The sequence below is a fragment of the Panthera onca genome, chromosome A2 (genome assembly GCF_046562875.1).
Source record: "Panthera onca isolate mPanOnc1 chromosome A2, mPanOnc1 haplotype 2, whole genome shotgun sequence".
Taxonomy (NCBI): Eukaryota; Metazoa; Chordata; class Mammalia; order Carnivora; family Felidae; genus Panthera; species Panthera onca.
In genome coordinates, this window is record NC_138340.1 from 152,267,222 (window position 1) to 152,287,151 (window position 19,930).

Sequence of the window (19,930 nt, forward strand, 5' to 3'; positions counted from 1 at the left end):
CACAACACAGAAGAGGAACCAAAGTAAACCTCCTAGGTGGGGCTAGACAAGCCCAGGGTGACAAATCCGTCGGGCCGCCAAACAATATATACTGGAGCACTGTGACTCACAAGACTGCTATGTGGACAGCTATCATCATTGAAATTTTCAGGGGCGCCTGGGTGGCTCAGTCAGTTACGCGTCTGACTTCGGCTCAGGTCATGATCTCGCACTCCATGGGTTCGAGCCCTGCGTCGGGCTCTGTGCTGACGGCTCAGAGCCTGGAGCCTGCTTCGGATTCTGTGTCTCCTTCTCTCTCTCTGCCCCTCCCCTGCTCATGCTCTGTCTCAGTCTCTCAAAAATAAATAAACTTAAAAAAATTTCATCATCCTTGGAGTTAGTTTTCAATGCAAGGGTAGAGCCCAGGAGAGTCTGAACCAGTTTCTTTTATATATATATATGTATGTACACATACATATACACACGTACACACACACACACACACACCAACAACACCGGATCACCCAAGATCCGTAACTTAACCTGCTTTTGAGAGCAACAGTTAAGTTACGGTGGAGCAGAAGAATTCAAAGTTCATTCCCTCTAACCATATTTCTGCTTGATATCTAGAATGCACCCTAACACCCTCACCAATGTTTCTCAGAATTCAATCATTACCTTGTCCCCTAAATCCTCTTACAATGGGCTCATGTGCACTCTCACTCTCAGAGAAGCTGAAGACACACAGTGATGCAGAGACTCCTTCCATCTCTCCTGAGAGTCTTCATCTAAAAGTGAAATCATCATCTTTTCCTTACATGGTGAAGTTTAAGTTGGTCAGCCAGTCTATCTCTATCTCTATTTATTACGGTGTAATTCCTGTTAGAACAGAATTGCGGCTGAATGGGGCTGTTAACCTATTCAAAACACAAACAAAACTATCTCCAGTGGGATCATTAAAAGAAGGTATGAGACCTTAGAGAAAAGCTTCTCAGAAAACGGACAGATTTGCAAAGATTGAGTTATAAGTCCTAAATATATACATAAAAATATTAGAATTGCAGAGTCTTGAGGTTAAATAAAAAGACAGTCGTGTCCTGAAAAGAATAAATCAGTGTCAAAAATTCATAAAATAGGGAAGCATTATGAATAATATGGGAAGTCATCAAAAACATAGATAATATTAAAATGCATTTATTTTATGTTAATGCTATTCAGAAATACCCTTTTTAAAACCTGACATTTCCTTAAGCATCAATTTTAGATTTATTGACATAATCTATACAGTTTATGTCCAAAACCCACTCTCTTTCTATCAACTTATACACAGCTTTAGAAACCAATAGTCTGAAAAAGAAACTGTTCCCTAGAAAATAACACCAGAGAAAAGCTAGGCAAGCTTGGGTTTGGCAAAGACGGTTTAGATACAACACCAAAAGCATGATCCACGAAAGAGAAAAGTGGTAAGTTGGAATTCATTTAATTAAAACGTCTACTCTGTCAAAGATACTTTTAAAAAATGAAAAGACCAAACAGATTGGGGGGGGGGGGGGGAAACCTTTGCAGAACACATAAATAAAAGACTGGCATTCAAAATATGCAAAGAATTCTTAAAGCAGTAACAGTCAATTAAAAACTAAGGTAAGATCTGAACAGACATCTTACCAAAGAAGACAAATAAATGGCAAGTAAGCACATGAAAAAGGTGCTCAACATCATATGCCATTAGGGAACTGCAAATTAAAACAATGGGATACTGTTATAGATCTATTAGAATAGCTAAAATTGAAAACAAAAAAAAAAATCCGACACCACCAAATGCTAGGGAGAATGTGGAGCGACAGGAACTTTCATTCATCACAGATGGGAATGCAACATGGTGCACCCACTTTGGAAGATAGCTTGGCAGTTTCTTACAAAACTAAACAAATTCTTACCAGCTGAAAATTATGTCTCCACAAAAATTTGCACATGAATGTTTACAGCAGCTTTATTCATAATTGCCAAAACTTGTAAGCAACAAACATGCCCTTCAGTTGGTGAATGAATGAACAAACTCATTAGCATACAATGGGATGTCATTCAGCAACAAAGAGACATGAGTTTTCAAGCCACAAAAGACAATGGAGGAAGCTTAAAGGCAGACCGCTAAGTAAAAGAAGTTCGTCTGAAAAGGTCACACCCTTCATGATTCCAACTACATGGTATTCTGGACAAGGTAAAACTATGGAGAGTTAAAAAAAAAAAAAATAGTGGTTGCTAAGGGTTACAGATAAGGGATGGTTAATAGGTACAGCCCAGGGGTTACTTAGTGTAGTGAAACTACTCTGAATGATACTGTCCTGGTGAATATGCGTCACACATCCGTGAAAACCCATAAAACTATAGTATAGAGCACAAGCACGAATCCTAATGCAGAGTATGGACTTCAGTTAGTACTAATGCGTTAACAATGGCTCATCGATTCTAACAAGAAATGCACCATACTAAAGCAAGATGTTAATAACAGGAGAGACTGTGGGGGTGGGGGTGGAGGGTGTACGGTGAGGGGATATATGAAACTCTGTGTACTTTCCACTTGATCTTTTTGTAAACATAAAAGTGTTCTAAAAAATAAAGTCTATTAATTAAAAAAATAGAAACACAAGAGAAAAGAAAAAATAGGCTCTGAGTTTCCTATATACAGATACTTTGCTCATATCAGAGAATCCACTTACATAAAGAAAAACAAATATTATCTACTTTCTTGGCCATAGTTTTAACACTATTCAAGATGATGGGAAGAAGGGACTAGAAGTAAAAATCAAGGAGGAAGGCAGGGGACTCTAGAGAAAGGAAGCAAAGCCCTAAGGGAGGATGGGAGGGGATGAGTGGAATCTTCCTGTGGTTCTCATTAGTTTTGAATGTGTCAGGGTTATCAGGGAACTAAAGTTCGAACTTGATGGCTGACAATAATTAAAGAGAATGAGTTGGCAATGTTTCAATTCAATTTTTCTCCCTAGGTGCCACAGGTCTGTTTTACAACAACTTGTCGTCATTAACTGCCACAGCTCAAATGGAACAAACAGGGAAATTAATAGGCATATTAGCATTCAAAAGGAAACACAAGATCCTAAGAACTTCATACTTCACCATGGCAGAGCTGGCCTCTGTAAAAGGTTTCATGACACCTGGTTCGTGTGATTAACAGTGATCCTAGAGTTTGGACTCTGTAGCTTGAGCTTAACCTTTCCACAGTTAGTTCCAAGTGTCATCCCCAAGATAGAAGGAAACTATGTAGTTTTTACTGTATTCTATGTGAGGACAGTATTTTCAAGGTGTGCTTTCTACAAAGTAGTAGTTTCTCTACAAATCTGGGTTTCAAACTACAGATCCAATTCTGCTTCTTATCCCAATTATAAACTACCTGAGAAGGCAACCCAAGGGACATCCAACCCACTTTTTTAAAAATCCTCTTAAATGTTTTGTCGTTCATAATCTCACATAACAACTCCTAATATTCACTTTTACTTAACTAGGCAATTGTGTAACAGATAGCGTATGAAAATATTTTTCAGGCCTACAAGTCCTCCACTTAATCATTCAGCACACAAGTTTTAAGGATTTTCTTCTTCCAGAGACAACTGGTGCTAGGAGGTGAGAAGCAACACTAAGACTCAGTACCTGCCCTCAAGGTGTTACAGACCGGGAAAGGAAGAGGGACATTAAATACATCCTCTCCATTATAGACCTTGTGACTTCAATTCTGACCAATGAGAATCTAGTGTGCATAGGACGCAGAGAAGCTGCCCATTTCTTAGGACAGGACGCACTTCACAAAAAGTTACCCCAAATGAAGACAGTAAGGGAGTTTAGCAACAGAGACAAGAATTTCTCAGGCACAGGAAAGTCTCAGTCTTAGACCATCCTTAGATTCTAAGAAACCAAGGCATGAAAATGTTTAGGACTTACAAAAATAAGTGGGTAAAGAGTACAAGGAGGTGAGGTCAAGGCCAGAAGCTTGTGGGGGTTTTTTATACTAAGGAGTGGAGCCTTATTCTCAAAAGATGGGCAGATATTATAGGGTTTCCAACAGATGGTAAAGGTTTCAGATTTACATCAACCTAGAAGGCCTTAATGTGACCCTTGGCTTGACTATACTTGACACGGTGCCTGACCTCTCAGTTCTTATTTAGAAGACTTTCAATTGTAAATTATTTCTCTGTCTTTTTAAGATGTCAATCTTCTCCCAGCCTCTCAGACTTTTGCAACCCTAGAATGTCTTTCTCAAAGATCTGGGAGGCATCTCTCTGATGCCTTCAAGGAAGATTGTGTCCTGCTTTTCAAGGCTCCGTGGGTGGGTAGGAGCCTAACCAAGTACTGCTAATCAGCAGCAAGCACGGATGGCCTGATCACACTGACTAGCGTCCTGCTAATATCCTCTGCTACTTTTCTACCCACTCACCCCAGGGCTTAAAAATTCCCCGCCTTTTGTCACAGCAGAGTTGACTCTTGGTTCTCTATTGCAATACTCTTGAATAAATCCTTCCTCCCCTGTTTAATTGTTCCAGGGCAATTTTTCTTTGACGTTTTAGAAAAATCATTGGAGGAGATGTGGAAGACAAGGTGAGTGGCAGGAAGGTGAGTTAGGAAGAGCTTTAGCGTTCAAGGAGAAGAGCAATGGTGAAGCCCAGAAGAGAAGACTGTGGGAGAGAGACATGTGGGAGAGAGATTAAAGTCAAGCAATCAACTCTGTGAACAATTGGGGAGTGAAAAGGAAAAGACACAAGGGAGCCTCAAGGTTGTTTAGAGTGGCCATGGCAGCTATAACCTCCTTGTAACCTCCCTAATGCCACAGTGGACTGGTGCCTGTTGAGCTCGTGAGAGAGTGGAGGAAACAGATGGTGAGATGAAGGGTCAGGGAGGGCTGGGAGGAGGGACATCAAGAGAGAAAGAGAGGGAGAGATGGGTGGTTTGGTTATGAAAACAACATAAAAGTGTCTTTTGTAATGATGGACAACAAAGACCACTTATAAATGCCTCAAAGGCAGTTGATAACACCTAAACTATCTGAAAGGGGTTTCTGAGTTAGCATGTTGTTACTGGCAGAATTCTTAAGAATATTCTCAAGACTAGGGGTGCCTGGGTAGTTCAGTCAGTTAAGCATCAGACTTCAGCTCGGGTCATGATCTCGCGGTTCGTGAGTTCAAGCCCCGCATGGGGCTCTGTGCTGACAGCCCAGAGCCCGGAGCCTGCTTCCGATTCTGTGTCTCCCTCTCTTTCTGGCCCTCCCCCATTCAGGCTCTGTCTCTTTCTCTGTTTTTCTCTCTCTTAAAAATAAATAAGCACTGGGGCACCTGGGTGGCTCTGTCGGTTAAGCATCTGACTTCGGCTCAGGTCATGATCTCGCAGTCTGTGAGTTCGAGCGCCGCATCAGGCTCTGTGCTGACAGCTCGTAGCCTGAAGCCTGCTCCGGATTCTGTGTCTCCCTCTCATTCTGCCTCTCCCCCACTCATGCTCTGTCTCTCTCTCTCTCAAAACTAAATAACATTAAAAATAAATAAATAAATAAATAAATAAATAAATAAGCATTAAAGTTTTTTTTAGAAAATATTCTCATGCCTGGAGAACCAAGAATAGAGGAAGGAAGGAGGAAGAAAGACCATGTCCTAACCCCCAGACATCCATCCAAAGCCCGTAATACAGACCCTCAGGAAATCAGAATTAGGCAGCAATAGATCCTTTTCTTTTCCTCTTTGTAATCACCAGCATACAGGCATAATCAATGGAAAAGCAGAAGAAAGAGAAATCCAGAAAAAAAAAAGTTACAACAGTCTTCTGAACCAAAATAGAAGTCAGATGGAGAATGCAACCCAATAATGGCTAATATGTTTAAAATTGCACAAGCTTTCTTTTTCCCTACTTCTGATGAATTTGGCTCTTATATTACCAGTGATAATCTAGGGGAAAGTATGGGCAAAGGCCCAATACTCTTACTATAATACAAACCAAAGGTCCAGATGAAACAATTTTATGAAATGTCATAATCTTCCAACTTAATATCGAAATTTACCAACAATGATGTAAATTTCTATTTTTGATGGTAAGAACTCCATTTCAATGAAAATTCCTAATATCACACACAAAGAAATTCTAGTGAAATTCTGCAACGACAAAATGTGTTATAAAATCCCTTGGGAGTTATTCCCAGTGTGAAATGTAATAGCAGCTTTTAATGGTGAGTTCTAGAATATACTTGATGATGCACACTAGAAAACAACATAATTTTTTCCCAGGTACATTTATCCGTAAGGTAGTATTTGCAAAATTCCTAGCTACAGAGAAGAACCATCACTGATAACTGATGAGAGCCAGTGCTCTAGTATTTAGGAGCTAACAAATACTTGGTTATGACAATGGAATCTTGGTTATGTGCCCCGACCAGCCATATAAATACAGAAGTCAAATGAAACATTAAGTATCCAAAAGCAAAGATTCCTAACTGTTCCAAAACTTAAATACTCAAAATTATAGTTAGCGACACAACTTCAAATGTTTTCACATTTTTTTTTTTTTTTTTTGCATATCATACTGTCCATTGTACTGTATGGTGATGGGCAAGGTCACCAACAGTTAGATACTGAGGACGCATTCAGTCATGCAGCTGTGAATTTCTGAGTTCATTGGATACATGTGCAGAATTAATGACAGATTTCCTAAAATCTTCTGAAGAGGCCTAAATCTCTTTCTGGAAGCAAAAAGAATAAACTAATTACAAGTAGACACCCGCTAACGGAGAGATGTGAAATAGGGCAGATTTAAGCAAACACATCCTTAGAATCTGACAACCCAGGGGACTCTCTAATTCTATTTATCAGTGACTCCCAAATAGTGCCATGGATCAGTCATTCAGGAAACCCACTAAGTATTATTAAAAAAGAGTGCTTTCCCCAGGATGAACTATGAAAAGCCTACATCTTTTACCTAATGTTAGTAGCACATACAATTGTCGTTCTGAGTCAATCTGCAAAGAGGTTATTTTCACATTAGCACACATTTCTGTCCTTAGGTCTATTCAGTTCAATAGTTTTACCAATAAACTGGAAGAATACAGAGAAGAAATGTCCATCTTGTTGAAGATCAAACTCTGGAGTTAATTCTGACTCCAGTGTTAGGCTAGAAATAGCCTGAAATTTAGATTGCCTTGCATTTCAGTTTCCAATTTTAATCACTCAAATTCCAAGTGGAGAATATTTAGCTTAATAATAGTTCATGTCAAAAAAGAACTGTTAAGAAAAGGTCATCATTAACATTTTGTGGTTTTTTTTACCAAATTCTGACACATCAAAAGAAGGTAACTTATATTCCAATTCCCTGAATTTGGAATGGTAGGATCAAAAAATACAAAGAAAACTTTGGAGGCTAGTGATCGTATGAGTCTAATCCCTAGCACCTAGAACAGCACTTGGTACATGGTAGGTATTCGGTAAATAGTTGTTAATGAAGAAGTGAGTGAATGAACTCAAGGATTTCTAGCATGTAGGTGGTTCCTTCCTGGCCTTAGTTTAAAAATCAGGAGCTCAGTTACATAAACGAGATGAGGCTTTCGGAAGTGAAGTGCCCCACCCGGATCCACGATGGGACTGAGGCGCTCGTTCCCTCAGCCGCTGAAGTGTTGGCTGTTGGCTCTACTCATAGCTCATGGCTGAGTTCCTCTCCAGGAAGGAAGCTACCCTACTCAGGGTTTGCTTCCTCCCAAGGAAACAATCCTTGTTTCAACTGGGACAATCCTAAATGGCCATCCCAGATGGAAACGTCCCTCTGGCAACTATTACAGCTCAACTTCCTCCTCGGCCTGACGCTACTTTTCTCCCTTTTCACAACTGCTGTTCCCTCTTGGAGAATCCCCAATAAGCCTCATACGTGTAAAACTCAAAAGCCTCAGAGTCTGTTTCTGAGGAAACCCAACCAACAACAAAAACTATGATCCCAAACTCTTTTTTAAAACACATTTCTAGGGGCGCCTGGGTGGCTCAGTTGGTGAAGCATCTGACTTCGGCTCAGGTCATGATCTCACTGTTCATGGGTTCAAGCCCTGCATCGGGCTCTCTGCTGTCAGCACGGAGCCTGCTTCAGATCCTCTGTCCCCCCTCTGTCTCTGCTCCTCCCCTGCTTGTGCTCTCTCGTCTCTCTCAAAAATAAATAAACTTAAAAAAAAAAAAAAGGACAGTGTACTGGATTAGAAGAGACATGTAAATTCAAATCCTGTCACGGTGTGATGAATCAAAGTGTCCCCATGAAAACACATGCACACAGCACATAGAGAAGCCCTCTGTAAACCATGATGCAGCGGGCAAACACTAGGTGTTTTTATTATTAAATATGATGCCATGACTGCAGCGGCTGATCCCACACCACTCACATGTTAACATGAGGATTAAAAAGCAAAAATTTTATACAAAGCTCTTAGAAGGAAGTCTTTAAAGAGAAGCCTACCTGCCATCTGAGCTGATACCCTACAGTTGTCCACCCAGGAAGGTCCCAACAAAACAAACTGGGATGCTGTGTAAGCAGTAAGAACTGGTCATTATTTTGTGCGTGTGCACAGAATAAACTAATGAAAATGAAAAATATTCCTTTGGGTGGAGACTTGAAGCTATACCTGGAGTTGACGGTTCTCATTACCAAATGCTAAGTTTCAACAATGAAAGAAGGACCAAATAAATATCAACACTTTAGGCTTATTTCCTAGCCTGAGACTTCAGGTCATCAGCATCGACCTCACCACAGTTCTGGAAGCGTCTTTTCTTGTAAACAAAGCAAGGCTTTGGATGATAATCAGAGTTAGATTACAAAGGGATTTATATTAAAAATAAGATTATCATCTTCATGTCTAATATTCTCCTGGCATCTGAATCTCTGGAGTTGGAAAGAAAGAGAATGCACTCGTTTTTGTTTGTTTGTTTGTTTTTTAAATTCTTTTTAATGTTTGCTTATTTTTGAGAGAGAAAGAGACAGATAGAGCCCGAGCAGGGGAGGGTCGGAGAGAGAGGGAGACACAGAATCTGAAGCAGGCTCCAGGCTCTGAGCTGCCAGCAGGGAGTGACACGGGGCTCAAACCCACAAACTATGAGATCATGACCTGAGCCGAAGTTGGATGTTTAAGGGACTGAGCCACCCAGGTGCCCCTGAGAGTGCACTCATTTTTAAGTCAAGACCCCTAGGAACTGATGAGTCAGACTCCACACATTCTTATGAAAAGCCAGTGAATTAAATCATCTATATCTAAAGTGATGCTCAGCAATCCTGCCTGGTCCATTCATTGTGTTGCTCCTCAAATTGATTATTTCCAACTTTCTCTGCTCTTTCTGAACACTGATACCCTCCTATCCCAACCATTAGCCCGTAGCCTTGCTTCTTATTTCACTGAGAAAATAAAAATCATCAGAACGGGACGTCTTCTCCCGAGTACCCAAACCTTCAACTTACCTCCCTGTGTATCGCTCCTCTGCCTTCCTGCTCTGTACTCTGCAGAGCCTGCCTCCAGCTCTCACTGGGCCCTAGGTCCCATCTCCACCCACACAAAGCCATTCCCCCTGGAGCTGACCTTCTCTCTTCAATCGAGTTCTCTCTCTCCAGTAAAGCGCCCCATCAGCAGAGACAGCTGCACTATCTGACAAGTAGAAAGATGTCCTCCCTGGATACCACATCCCCTTCCAGCCACCAGCCCGTTCTCTCCTCCCCTTTATAGCTAAACATCTGACAAGAGCAACCTGTGCAGACTTACTTCCCTCACTCCGGTGTGGACATGCACCAACTCTATTCATCTTTTCACCCTTAACCTCTCGTGAGGTGACTAATAACTGCCCTCTGCCCAAATCCAATGATCAGCTCTTAGCATGCAATTCTTCCTCCACCTCTCTGACTCTGGGGCTTTCACAGCGTTCTCTCACTGTTCTTTCATAAAACATTTTTCTTCTCTAGGCTTGCAATCAACAGGCTGTCTGTTTGTTTGTTTTCTAGCTCACCACGTGCTGCTTCTTGGTCACTGTGGGTCCTCTACATGTCCCCTACCTCTATTTACCAAGTTGCTCAGCCCAAAACCTCAGAATTTGGGGGAGAATTAAATTATATGATAGGAGTAGAAATGTTAAGACATTTCCTTGCTCACAGTGATAGTGCACTATGAGTTGACTATTATTTTTACTTATTATTACATTTTAAATGAAAAGAGAAATATAAGATACAGACAAAAGATGGAGAAGACAGTAAAGAACATAAGCACTCTGGGTAAATGCCAACCCATGAAAATAGGAAAAGACAAACACTCACAAAGGGATGGACAGTGCCCTTCAGAGAACAGACTGAAACCATTTAACTCCTGAGAGAGATTTCAAAATGGAACACCTACCCCCACCAAATGGAGGCCTTATCTCTACTGAATACCCCAGTTATCAACTTGTTAAATGAGGGGGAAATATTCAATTTTAGATGAAGTAATCAACAGAAAGAAAAGTCAGTATTTATAGCAAATTCATGAAGCAAAATGCATACACACAATTTTCTAACGTTCACAATTTTCTAATGTTAGTTTTCTAAACTAACACCTAGTTTAACCACTGCATTTCGCAGATAAAGCACCTAAAGCCTGAAGAGGATAAATGTATTGTCCAGGGTCATACAACTAATTAGTGCTTAAATTGGCTTTTCTCATTCTCACTTATAAATTCCTATCCCTTTCTTTAGTTATTTAAGTGGTGTTTGCTGGGAAAATAGGTACCTAGTACTTCCATAGCCCTACTGCAATTCTCATCACATGAGAAAAAAATTCCAGTGAAGCAGGGACTATTTCTGTTTTGGCTTTTTTCCTCCACCATGGTTTGCTTGGAGTAAGCACTCAATAAATGTGTATTGAATAAATGATACCGTAATGTTCAATGTCCCAGTTTCATCTTCTAATGCTTAGCATCTAACATGGTATCTGGCATATATTTGTTGCAAATATACAGTTTTTGGAAGCATGAATGCATCTTGACTGAATGGCTCCACCATTTTGACAAATGTGTTACATTCACTTGAGGTCAAATATGGAAACTGGAAAGCATGAAAATTCAAGTGATCCACCTCCCCCAAGTTTGAGGACAGGTTAAACTTGGTGACTTACAAAAAGTAACATAGGGAAAGGGGAAAAAAATTAGTAGCTTTGCAGTGGAGAAACCTAGCAAATACAACCTTAGCCAAATGATCAGGTTACCATCATCACGGATGTCATGTGGATATCATATACCCCTAAGATAATGGGACAAAAAGAGACTTCAGCTCTGCAGTATTTGTTTTTCAAGAGCCCACAACTCCAGTCTAGTTATGAGTAAAATAATAGGCAAAGCCAGATTGGGGGATAGTCTATAGGATACCTGGCCAGTATTCCTCAAGACCATTATGGGGAGAAAAAAAAAAAGACTGAGAACTTGAGAAACAGATCAAAGGAGCCTGGGAAGATATGCCATGTCTACCCAATGCAAGGTGATATCCTGGACTGGATCCTAGAATAGAAAGTCCAGAGTTTAGTTAAGAATAATGAAGCAAATATGAGTTTCTTTGACACGGGTACCACGGCAATATACAATGTTCAACAATAGGGAACATAATAGGGTAAAGGGTGTACAGGAACTCCCAGTAGTATCTTCGTAACTTGTTTAGAAATCTAAAATTATTCCAAAATAAGTTGTTTTTTTTTAATCAGTGCTGGATACCAGATGATATACATATGAAACCATCTTGGGACTTAAAGAAAGAAGTACACAGGGCACCTGAGTGGCTCGGGTGAGCATCCAACTCTTGATTTCAGCTCAGGTCATGATCCCAGGTGGTGGGATTGAGCCCTGCACTGGGCTCTGCACTGAGCATGGAGCCTGATTAAGATTCTCTCTCTCTTCCTCTCTCTCTTTCACTCTCTAAGATAAAAAAAAAAATTTTTTTTTAATGAAGTGTGCAGATATCTGGCCAGATCACCAAATATGGGCAGTGTTTACACATCTCATGTTTATACATCCAGCCATCAGAGCACTCTTGTACTGGCAGACACAATAAATGTAAATCAAATGATTAATCGTATTCTCTTGCCATAATCTTTCTGTGATATCTATCGGTGTTTTCAATGCTGTTTTTGAAAGTGAGACAGTGGGTCGGAAGCACGTGCACATTCAAGTGGGAGCCACGTGTGGAAGAGGTCAGCTGGCCTCCCGACCTGCAGACCGAAGGGCAGCCAGCGGGCCTGGAGCGTGTCCTGAGCAACAGCAAGCACAACAATCACAGCTACCATTTTGGGAAAGCATGGTAGCGTGCCATCCTTTGCACCACAGTTTCACCCGCAAGATTACATTTCACTCTCCCATTCCTGCCGCAATTCTATTCCCGTTTTGGAGATGAGAGTTAGGATCATCAGAGAGATTAACTACGTGGTCAAGGTTGCAACTGCAATTCCAACACAGATATTTCTGACCCTTCCACTAAATCGGTAAACCAAAGACAAGGGAATTTCATAAAAACAATTGTCTAAGCTACGATCCTAATATCATTAATGTAAGCCAGAGAATAATATACTGAGATATTATATATTTATTATATATACGCATGAACATCCATATAATTTCCATTACATTGAAAAAAATGTAAAGGGGTTATGAACACTATACCTGATATACAGCAAATGTTAGTCCTCTCCTACCTTAATAGGCTACACCTATTTTCAATAAATTCCAACCTTGTTTTTGCTTCTGATTTAGGGCCTAGACTTGTATGAATTATCAGGGCAATTCAAAAGGGCAGAGAAGCTAATGCCAGAAGTCAAGTTTAGCCAGTTTACATGAGATAAGAGTTAAATCTCGGCCAGTATCAAGTTATTCTAGATAAAAAAAAAAAAAAAATGTATGTCGCATCAGTGAAACTCCTTTGGAGTTAGAAATATAAAAGATTTTCAAAAACTCATCATCCTTTTCCTAGACTATATGATTACATGCTTTATTAAGGACTCATTTAATAGATTTGATTCAGATCATGGGAGTAAGTGTCAGCTATCTTTATGGATTTCATTAAGAATTTTTTCTAACATGACCACTTTACGTTCTACCTTTTAAGCTGAATAGACTTTCCTCTTGGACATCATAGCCACTATCTTGATGGTTAATAATTCATAAATCCAGTAATGAGATTCTAATTACTTTTACATAAGTCTGAAATTTACCAGCAAGAGCCAAGGAAGGGACTGGCCTAGACTAACCCTCTTTGTGCATTACTTTAGGGGGAATGACCCCCAGGCGAGTTGGAGCTAAATGGAAGGGGGATGACAAATCTTTGAAATAATGTAGTCATCTTTCTCTATGCTAAAATAAGCAAGGTAATTAAAAGAGCTGCCATCTGTAATGACCAAGGAAACCTGCCTTACGGACGGAAGTGGGGTTTTGTTAGACAACAAACATTGGAGTTGTAATCTAATACAAAAAACAATCCAGACACATGAGCAAGATCTATTAAACAGTGATGGGAAACAGCCACATGCTGCCTGGATGAATCACTCAGTGTTATCATCAAGAAAGAGAACTAATTTTTTAAACCTGGTAATGCAGTACTGCCTTAGTTTTAGGCTTTGTATGTTGACAATAAATAAATGGCCTAAGAGGATTCGCTCCCTTTGGGATGCAGGTCAGAGTACTGTCCTCAAATCCCTTTTATATATGTTTTCTATGTATTTTATTTAATTAATGCTTCTGAAATCACAGATCTATTTTGGCATTGTGTATCACATATGGACTTGAGCTGGTTTTTGTCTTTATGCTCAGTGTGAGCTCTGCCAGCCTTCCACTGAATCTGTAGTTGGTTACAAGTTGGAATCAGGCAAGAGAGTGAGGGTAAGGATCAAATATTTAACCCCAAAGGACAAACTTCCCTGAGCAACCACATTTTAGATGCATCATAACTACATATTCAATGTGGGATGCCTGAGTTGGCCATCTTTACTTCTAATTAATATATTGTTTCCTTCAAACTCAAATATTTAGAATTAGGTAACTCTCTGATTCCTTCTTGGAATGTTTTTGTGTCCTTCTGGGACCCAGAGACACCTGAATTTATTGGATTTATACTTATACCAAGTTACCTCCCCAGTTTGAGATAAGAAGTTTCCTCACAGAGAAGTTTTATCACATAAGATATGATGAGTAAAGCACTTGCCAAGAAATGTCATCTTCTTGTAAAAACTCAAATCACAATTACCTCTGGCAATGGTGGACAGATAATGCTACAGAAAAGATAGAACAGATAATTGAAATCCACAGATAAGCCTCAAATCTCATTTCAGCTCCAAATTTCAAATGTTTCCCTACTCCCAACTGACTTTCTTCAGAGTTGATGGCAAACTGAAAAACATTACTGACTTGAGATCCATTATTATGTTTAATTTTTCAAAAATTATAAGCTATGTGGGTACAAGCGTGAAACGAGAAAGAACATAAAACACTCCTCTTTGTAATTAGCAGCCTCCAAAAGTCAGTTTAACTTACACTGTGAGCTACACCTCCCAAGGCAAACATACATGCCCATCATGTCACAAGTTACATTAGATTTGTGCTGGTCTGTTATTTATAATCTCATTTATACTGGAAAATATAACCTGCCATTTATAGAAGGCAGAAATGCAAAAGTTCAGGGAATTGCTCCTTCTCCACTTCAAACGTTCCTATCATGGAGCACCTGGTGGCTCAGTCGGTCAGTTAAGAGTCCGACTTCGGCGTAGGTCATGATCTCACAGTTAGTGAGGCCGAGCCCTATGTCGGGCTCTCTGCTGTCAGCACAGAGCCTGCTTCGGATCCTCTGTCTCCCTCTCTCTGCCCCTCCCTCCCTTACTCTATCTCAAAAATAAACAAACATTTAAAAAAAAAAAAACTTTCCCATCCAAGGAAATGAAAGTGAGGGACAGAGGTTGGGGGGAAGGCTGAGGAGAAGCTAGAAGGTACTGATGTTTAATGAAAAGAACCAGAAGGGTTAAGGAAGCTAAAGTGGTGGAGAGAATTGAGAAAGGAGAAATTTCACACAGAATTCTCTGGGAGGCTCAGTGATTGGATGGACTACCAGGAAAATGGATCCTCACTCAATGCCACTTCCAGATTGGAACGTCCCTGCACCCACCCCTTAAACTGACCCTAGATTTCAAGATTTCCATCCACTAAACCCCACTCCAGGATCACAGGTTCAGAAATCAGAGCCTGGAAGACATTATCCCAGGAACGTGTCCCTACTGTATTCCTGCCAGTGTTAGCTATTTGTGTCTTCTACAACTCTAGGTAGGTCTGTGCTTAGAGCTAGTATGGGGTGTTAGTTCATAAACCTCTGGTTCCGTATCAAACTCCTTCCTTTCTGTTAGCATCCCTGCCTGTGTCCTTGGACACTGGACCTGATCGTCTCTGAATTTACTGTACTTGACTGCCGTCCTCCACAATTAGGGGGGAGCCAAGAACACCACTATCTAACATACCTGTGGTCTTAACATCTTCCGGCCTATGTTACCTGGTTAGCTCATGTATCACAATACAGACAGGGATCTAAAATAGTGACTGGAATATAAAAAGTGCTCAATAAATACTAAATGATAGACAAGATGAACTAAAATTAGTTATCCATTTAAAGAAACATATGGAAAATATGAACATTGAGAAACATTCATATGTTGAGTCAGTTTAAGATTTCAGGATTTCACCATCCATCAATCACTTTATCCTGGCATTGGGTATTCTGTGGGCCTTTTACATTATGCAATCACATAATAGCTAGAAGTGTTAGACATGTCTTTATAGATAACGATGTCACATCTGCATAAAGAATGAGGATAATATTTGGTAATACTGGCTCCAGGGAAAGACTCATGCTGTCCCAAGAGTTTTCTACATGTTACTATACCACATGACATTCGCCAGCCTTCCGCTTTCTCATTTTAGGTAAACTTGAGACTGAAGTGGTTAATACACCAGGAGATCCTAATTTGGCATCTTCCACATAATAATTTTATTCTGCTGCTTTCCTTTCTCCAGTTCCATTTCCTTCAGCCATAAATCACCACTCGGCATTCACGTATTACTACACTTTCCATTATTTCTCTAACCATTGTTTTCAGACACAAGATGAATCTATCCAAACCAAGGAGGATCGAGAAGCTGAAGACAGGCTGATCACATGAAATCAACAAAGCACTTCCAACTTACAAGCTTCCCGAAGTTTCTCTTTGTCATAGTGGAATCCTTCATAGTCTTGTAAACTGATTTTGTTCACCCGGATCCTCAGGCGGTCTGGGACAGATTGGGGACTGCAAAACAAGAACCGAGTAGTCAGACATAAATGAAAGGGTAGAATTGAGAGCCACATGCACCTGGAAGGACTAAAGGCAAAACATCTCTTCATGCTTGGAAGAAAAAGTTCTCATTCACACCAGAAAACAGCCATTATCTGGAGAATACATCTACAGAAACCTCAAGTTTCTGGAATTTAGGTAAGAACGTGGAAATACTCAGAAAAAGCTTCTGGAAGCTCCTCCAATCCTATTTGCTTTTAATGTGTTAAAAAGTCTAGTAAGATCATGTGTTTAGTTCCATGATAAATTAGACACAGCTAATCTGAAATAGTGAGAAGCGGTGTAGACATATAAAAAACTGCTGTAGATAGGTATGTCCATACCAGCCTCTTATGACAGTTTGACCCTCAGAAGAAACAAATAAACAAAAACTATAAAAAGCAGACCAAGAATTGAGAAAACACAGGGCTGAGCTCAAAATGGCTCCAACAGTCTAACGGCACCTCTCAGTCAAAGTTTATGACAATAAATGCTGTCGGTGGTGGGGATTCTGAATGCCGCAAAATGAAGGAAAAAAATGAAAATATGTCTAAGGTACTTTCTTTAGAAAGGGAATGAAGTTGTAATTCATTTTAACAAAATTTGCGACACATGTTAAACGAAAGGGGGTAGTGCCAAGCTTTCTGAAGCATCCTGTTTCCCCACAGAATTTCTTTACCTGGATTCCATGGACTAAGTAATATTTTCAGGTTAGTTTAACCACTGGCATTAGCTGAGCGAAACAATGTAATTTTCGCCAGCACTCCTACGGATCAAAACATTTCTTCAATGGATTAATAGAGCACAATCCCATTCATCCTTCACTGTTTCCCTATACTTAGATTTCATTGGTTCAGATAATTTTAGAAAATAAAGGATTGCTTCCCCTGTCTTGTATTATGGGATAAAAGTCACCACTGACCCAAGGAGAAAGAATAGCATTACTCTTCATTTCAGTAAAGAAGGGAAGGAATGGAAAAGGGAAAGAAGGGGAAAAAGAGAAGAAAAAGAGGGAAGGAAGAAGAAAAAGATAGATGGAAGGAGGGAGGAGGGAGTGATTAAATATTATCTGGATACTGAGACCCCCCACCCCACCTCTCACACACACATGTATGGAATTTCACTGCAACTCTGGAAGAAGGAGGGGGAAATAATTCAATCTCATTCTATTGTCTAATGCTTCATCGTAGGGCAAAGTATAGTAGTAACTCCCTACAGGTAGATTCCCACTCTAATACCTTAAAACAACATATATATCCAGCTATGGACACATATGTGCATACTCATACATAGTCCTCTTCCTTCCCCCTCCCACACAAAGATATTTAGATAGACGTGCATAAATTCTAAAGAGAGATGGTGGACAAACAAAAATGTCTGAGGTTCACTGGGCTAAAAACTAAGCCAATATGAAATGACAAGATTGATATTTGCGAGGGAACGTTTTGAGAAGACACATCAATACATCGGTCCGTTCAAAGTGTGTCTGTTGGGTGTCCACTTTGTAACAGGCATTGCGCCGGACATGGCATCGGCTTTGATAAATAAAACTGACATAAGCAGTGATGGGAGATATGATTTGAAGGCATATTTGTAAGCTAGAACATACCTTAAATATCATGCATACCATGTCATCTTTTATAGAGAGGAAGGCTGAGGTGCAGAAAGGTAAAGTGATTTTATGGTCACAGAGCTACTAAGTGGCAGAGCTGGGAGCAGAGTCTTGGACTCTTCACTCATAGGTTTCGTGCTTGTTCTATTATACGGGGCCAAGAATCCCATGGGTTTGATGGCAAAACCACAGAGCCTGAATTAACAAAGTCGAATGATCTCTATGTGGTGTTCAGACTCTTATCAATAAGCAGTGAGTGGAGGGATAGCTCGGTAAACTCTGGTGCACTGAAACAAGAGAACACTGGGCAAACAGTACAAATGAGTGTGCAGATCCGCCTTTGTTTGGAGGGAAGTTCGACTATAACATTATGAAGTGAAAAAAAAGTTAGAGAAAATTATGTCTGGAATAATCTCCTTCATGTAAACTGTGGAACCTCGGCATCTGTAAAGGTACACAAGTGTCCGGAGAAAATGTTCAGTAAGCTATCCCAAGCAGTTACCTCTACATGATGGGATTTAGGGATTATTTCACACTGAGAATCATCCTTTTTAGGAAAATATTTTAAAAGTATGTCAATATGTAAATAAATGGTAACTCCGAGCCAGAGTAAAAATAAGAGTTACAGCAAAGGGTGTTAGGTATTAGACATAAAGAGATAGGAAAGGATAGGAAAGAACTTAAGCAACTGACAGAGTGACCATACAGTGTATCAAATGCTTATCCCCAAATTAAGAGGGGTCTGATCTTTTTATTTTCAAGTTCACCCCAGTGACCTGCCAAGACTGTACTTAGCAAACATTTCCCCACAAGTACATCAGGTAAGAGGGAAGCTGGAAGCACAGAATGTAGTGGCCCACCATACCCTCCGGGGGGGGGGGGGGGGAAGGATGCAGGTTGAAAGACCTCTACTTCCATACATTTCAAGATTACAGTAGGTCTAATGACAGTGAAGTCTAGTCTTCTCCAATGGGCTGGAGATGTCAGGACTAAGACCTGGCTCCAGCAGTAGCTGTAGCGTGGACAATGGGGTTGAAGGAATGACTAGAGACCAGTCGCTATACGGCCTTGTCCCAGGGGCCCCCCACTAGCTAACCAGTGTTTACCACCTTTCTCACAGTCCACCAGTGCCCGCTCCCTGTCCACAGGCTTCCACCTCCCAGCTTTGTGTCGGCGCCCACCCATTCCAGCCACACACTGCTGCCTCCTGAGCCACGGCCTCCACCGACCTTCCTTATGGGTGGCCCACCATGCACGTGCAACATGAACTGTCATTTGAATGGAACTTTCCAGAATCCAAATGAATTCACATATTATCTCACTTCATCTCCAGAGTGATCAGCCAGGCAGAAGAAAACTCACCGCTTATCACTCTCCCCCATCCCACCTTCTTACACACCCCCTCTCTCTTGCGGGCCGCTCCCGTCTGTTCCTGAGGACTTACAATGCATCCCATGTTCCCACCAGCAGCAGCTTGCTTAAACCCACTCTTCTGACTAGGGGACCTGGGGCTTGGCTTGCTATCAAGTGTTGAGGCCCACCAGCAAATTTTAGAGCAACCACGGGGTCCATGATGGAAATCTGCTTGGAGTAATTTTGGATCCTGGCGTGAAGGGTAGGCAGCTCAGCCAAGTCTAAGAGCTCAGACTCTGAGTCAGATTGCCCGGATGGGAAGTAAAGCTCCTCCAATTATTGGTTAATCAGGTAACCTTGTGCTCCAGCTCCCTCGTAGGTAAGGCGGAGATGATGAGAGGATCCACCTCACAGACCTACTATGAGGATTAAATGGGTCAATACGGGTAACGTGCTGAGAAAAAAGTCTGGCACGTTGAAAGTGCTCAGGATACCAGCTATCACCGGCATAATTATTATTCTGAAAACCGCTCCCCTACATAAGGTTCTGCTAATAAACAATAGAATCGGCTGCTGCTGGGTCATGGAAGAAGGTCAGGACATATGCAGGAGCCTCCCTAGGCACCTGT

The 19,930-nt window shown here is 40.8% G+C and overlaps 1 protein-coding gene across 8 annotated transcripts in view; it reads right to left on the reverse strand.

Moving 5' to 3' along the window:
* The window catches only part of DGKI (diacylglycerol kinase iota), a 447,606-nt gene that overhangs the window by 115,798 nt on the left and 311,878 nt on the right, over nt 1–19,930 (reverse strand). For all 8 annotated transcript variants that reach the window (XM_078438897.1, XM_078438893.1, XM_078438899.1 and 5 more), the window contains one exon: nt 16,212–16,312. In XM_078438897.1, the coding sequence (XP_078295023.1) occupies nt 16,212–16,312 (101 nt within the window). The remainder of the gene's footprint in view (nt 1–16,211; nt 16,313–19,930) is intronic.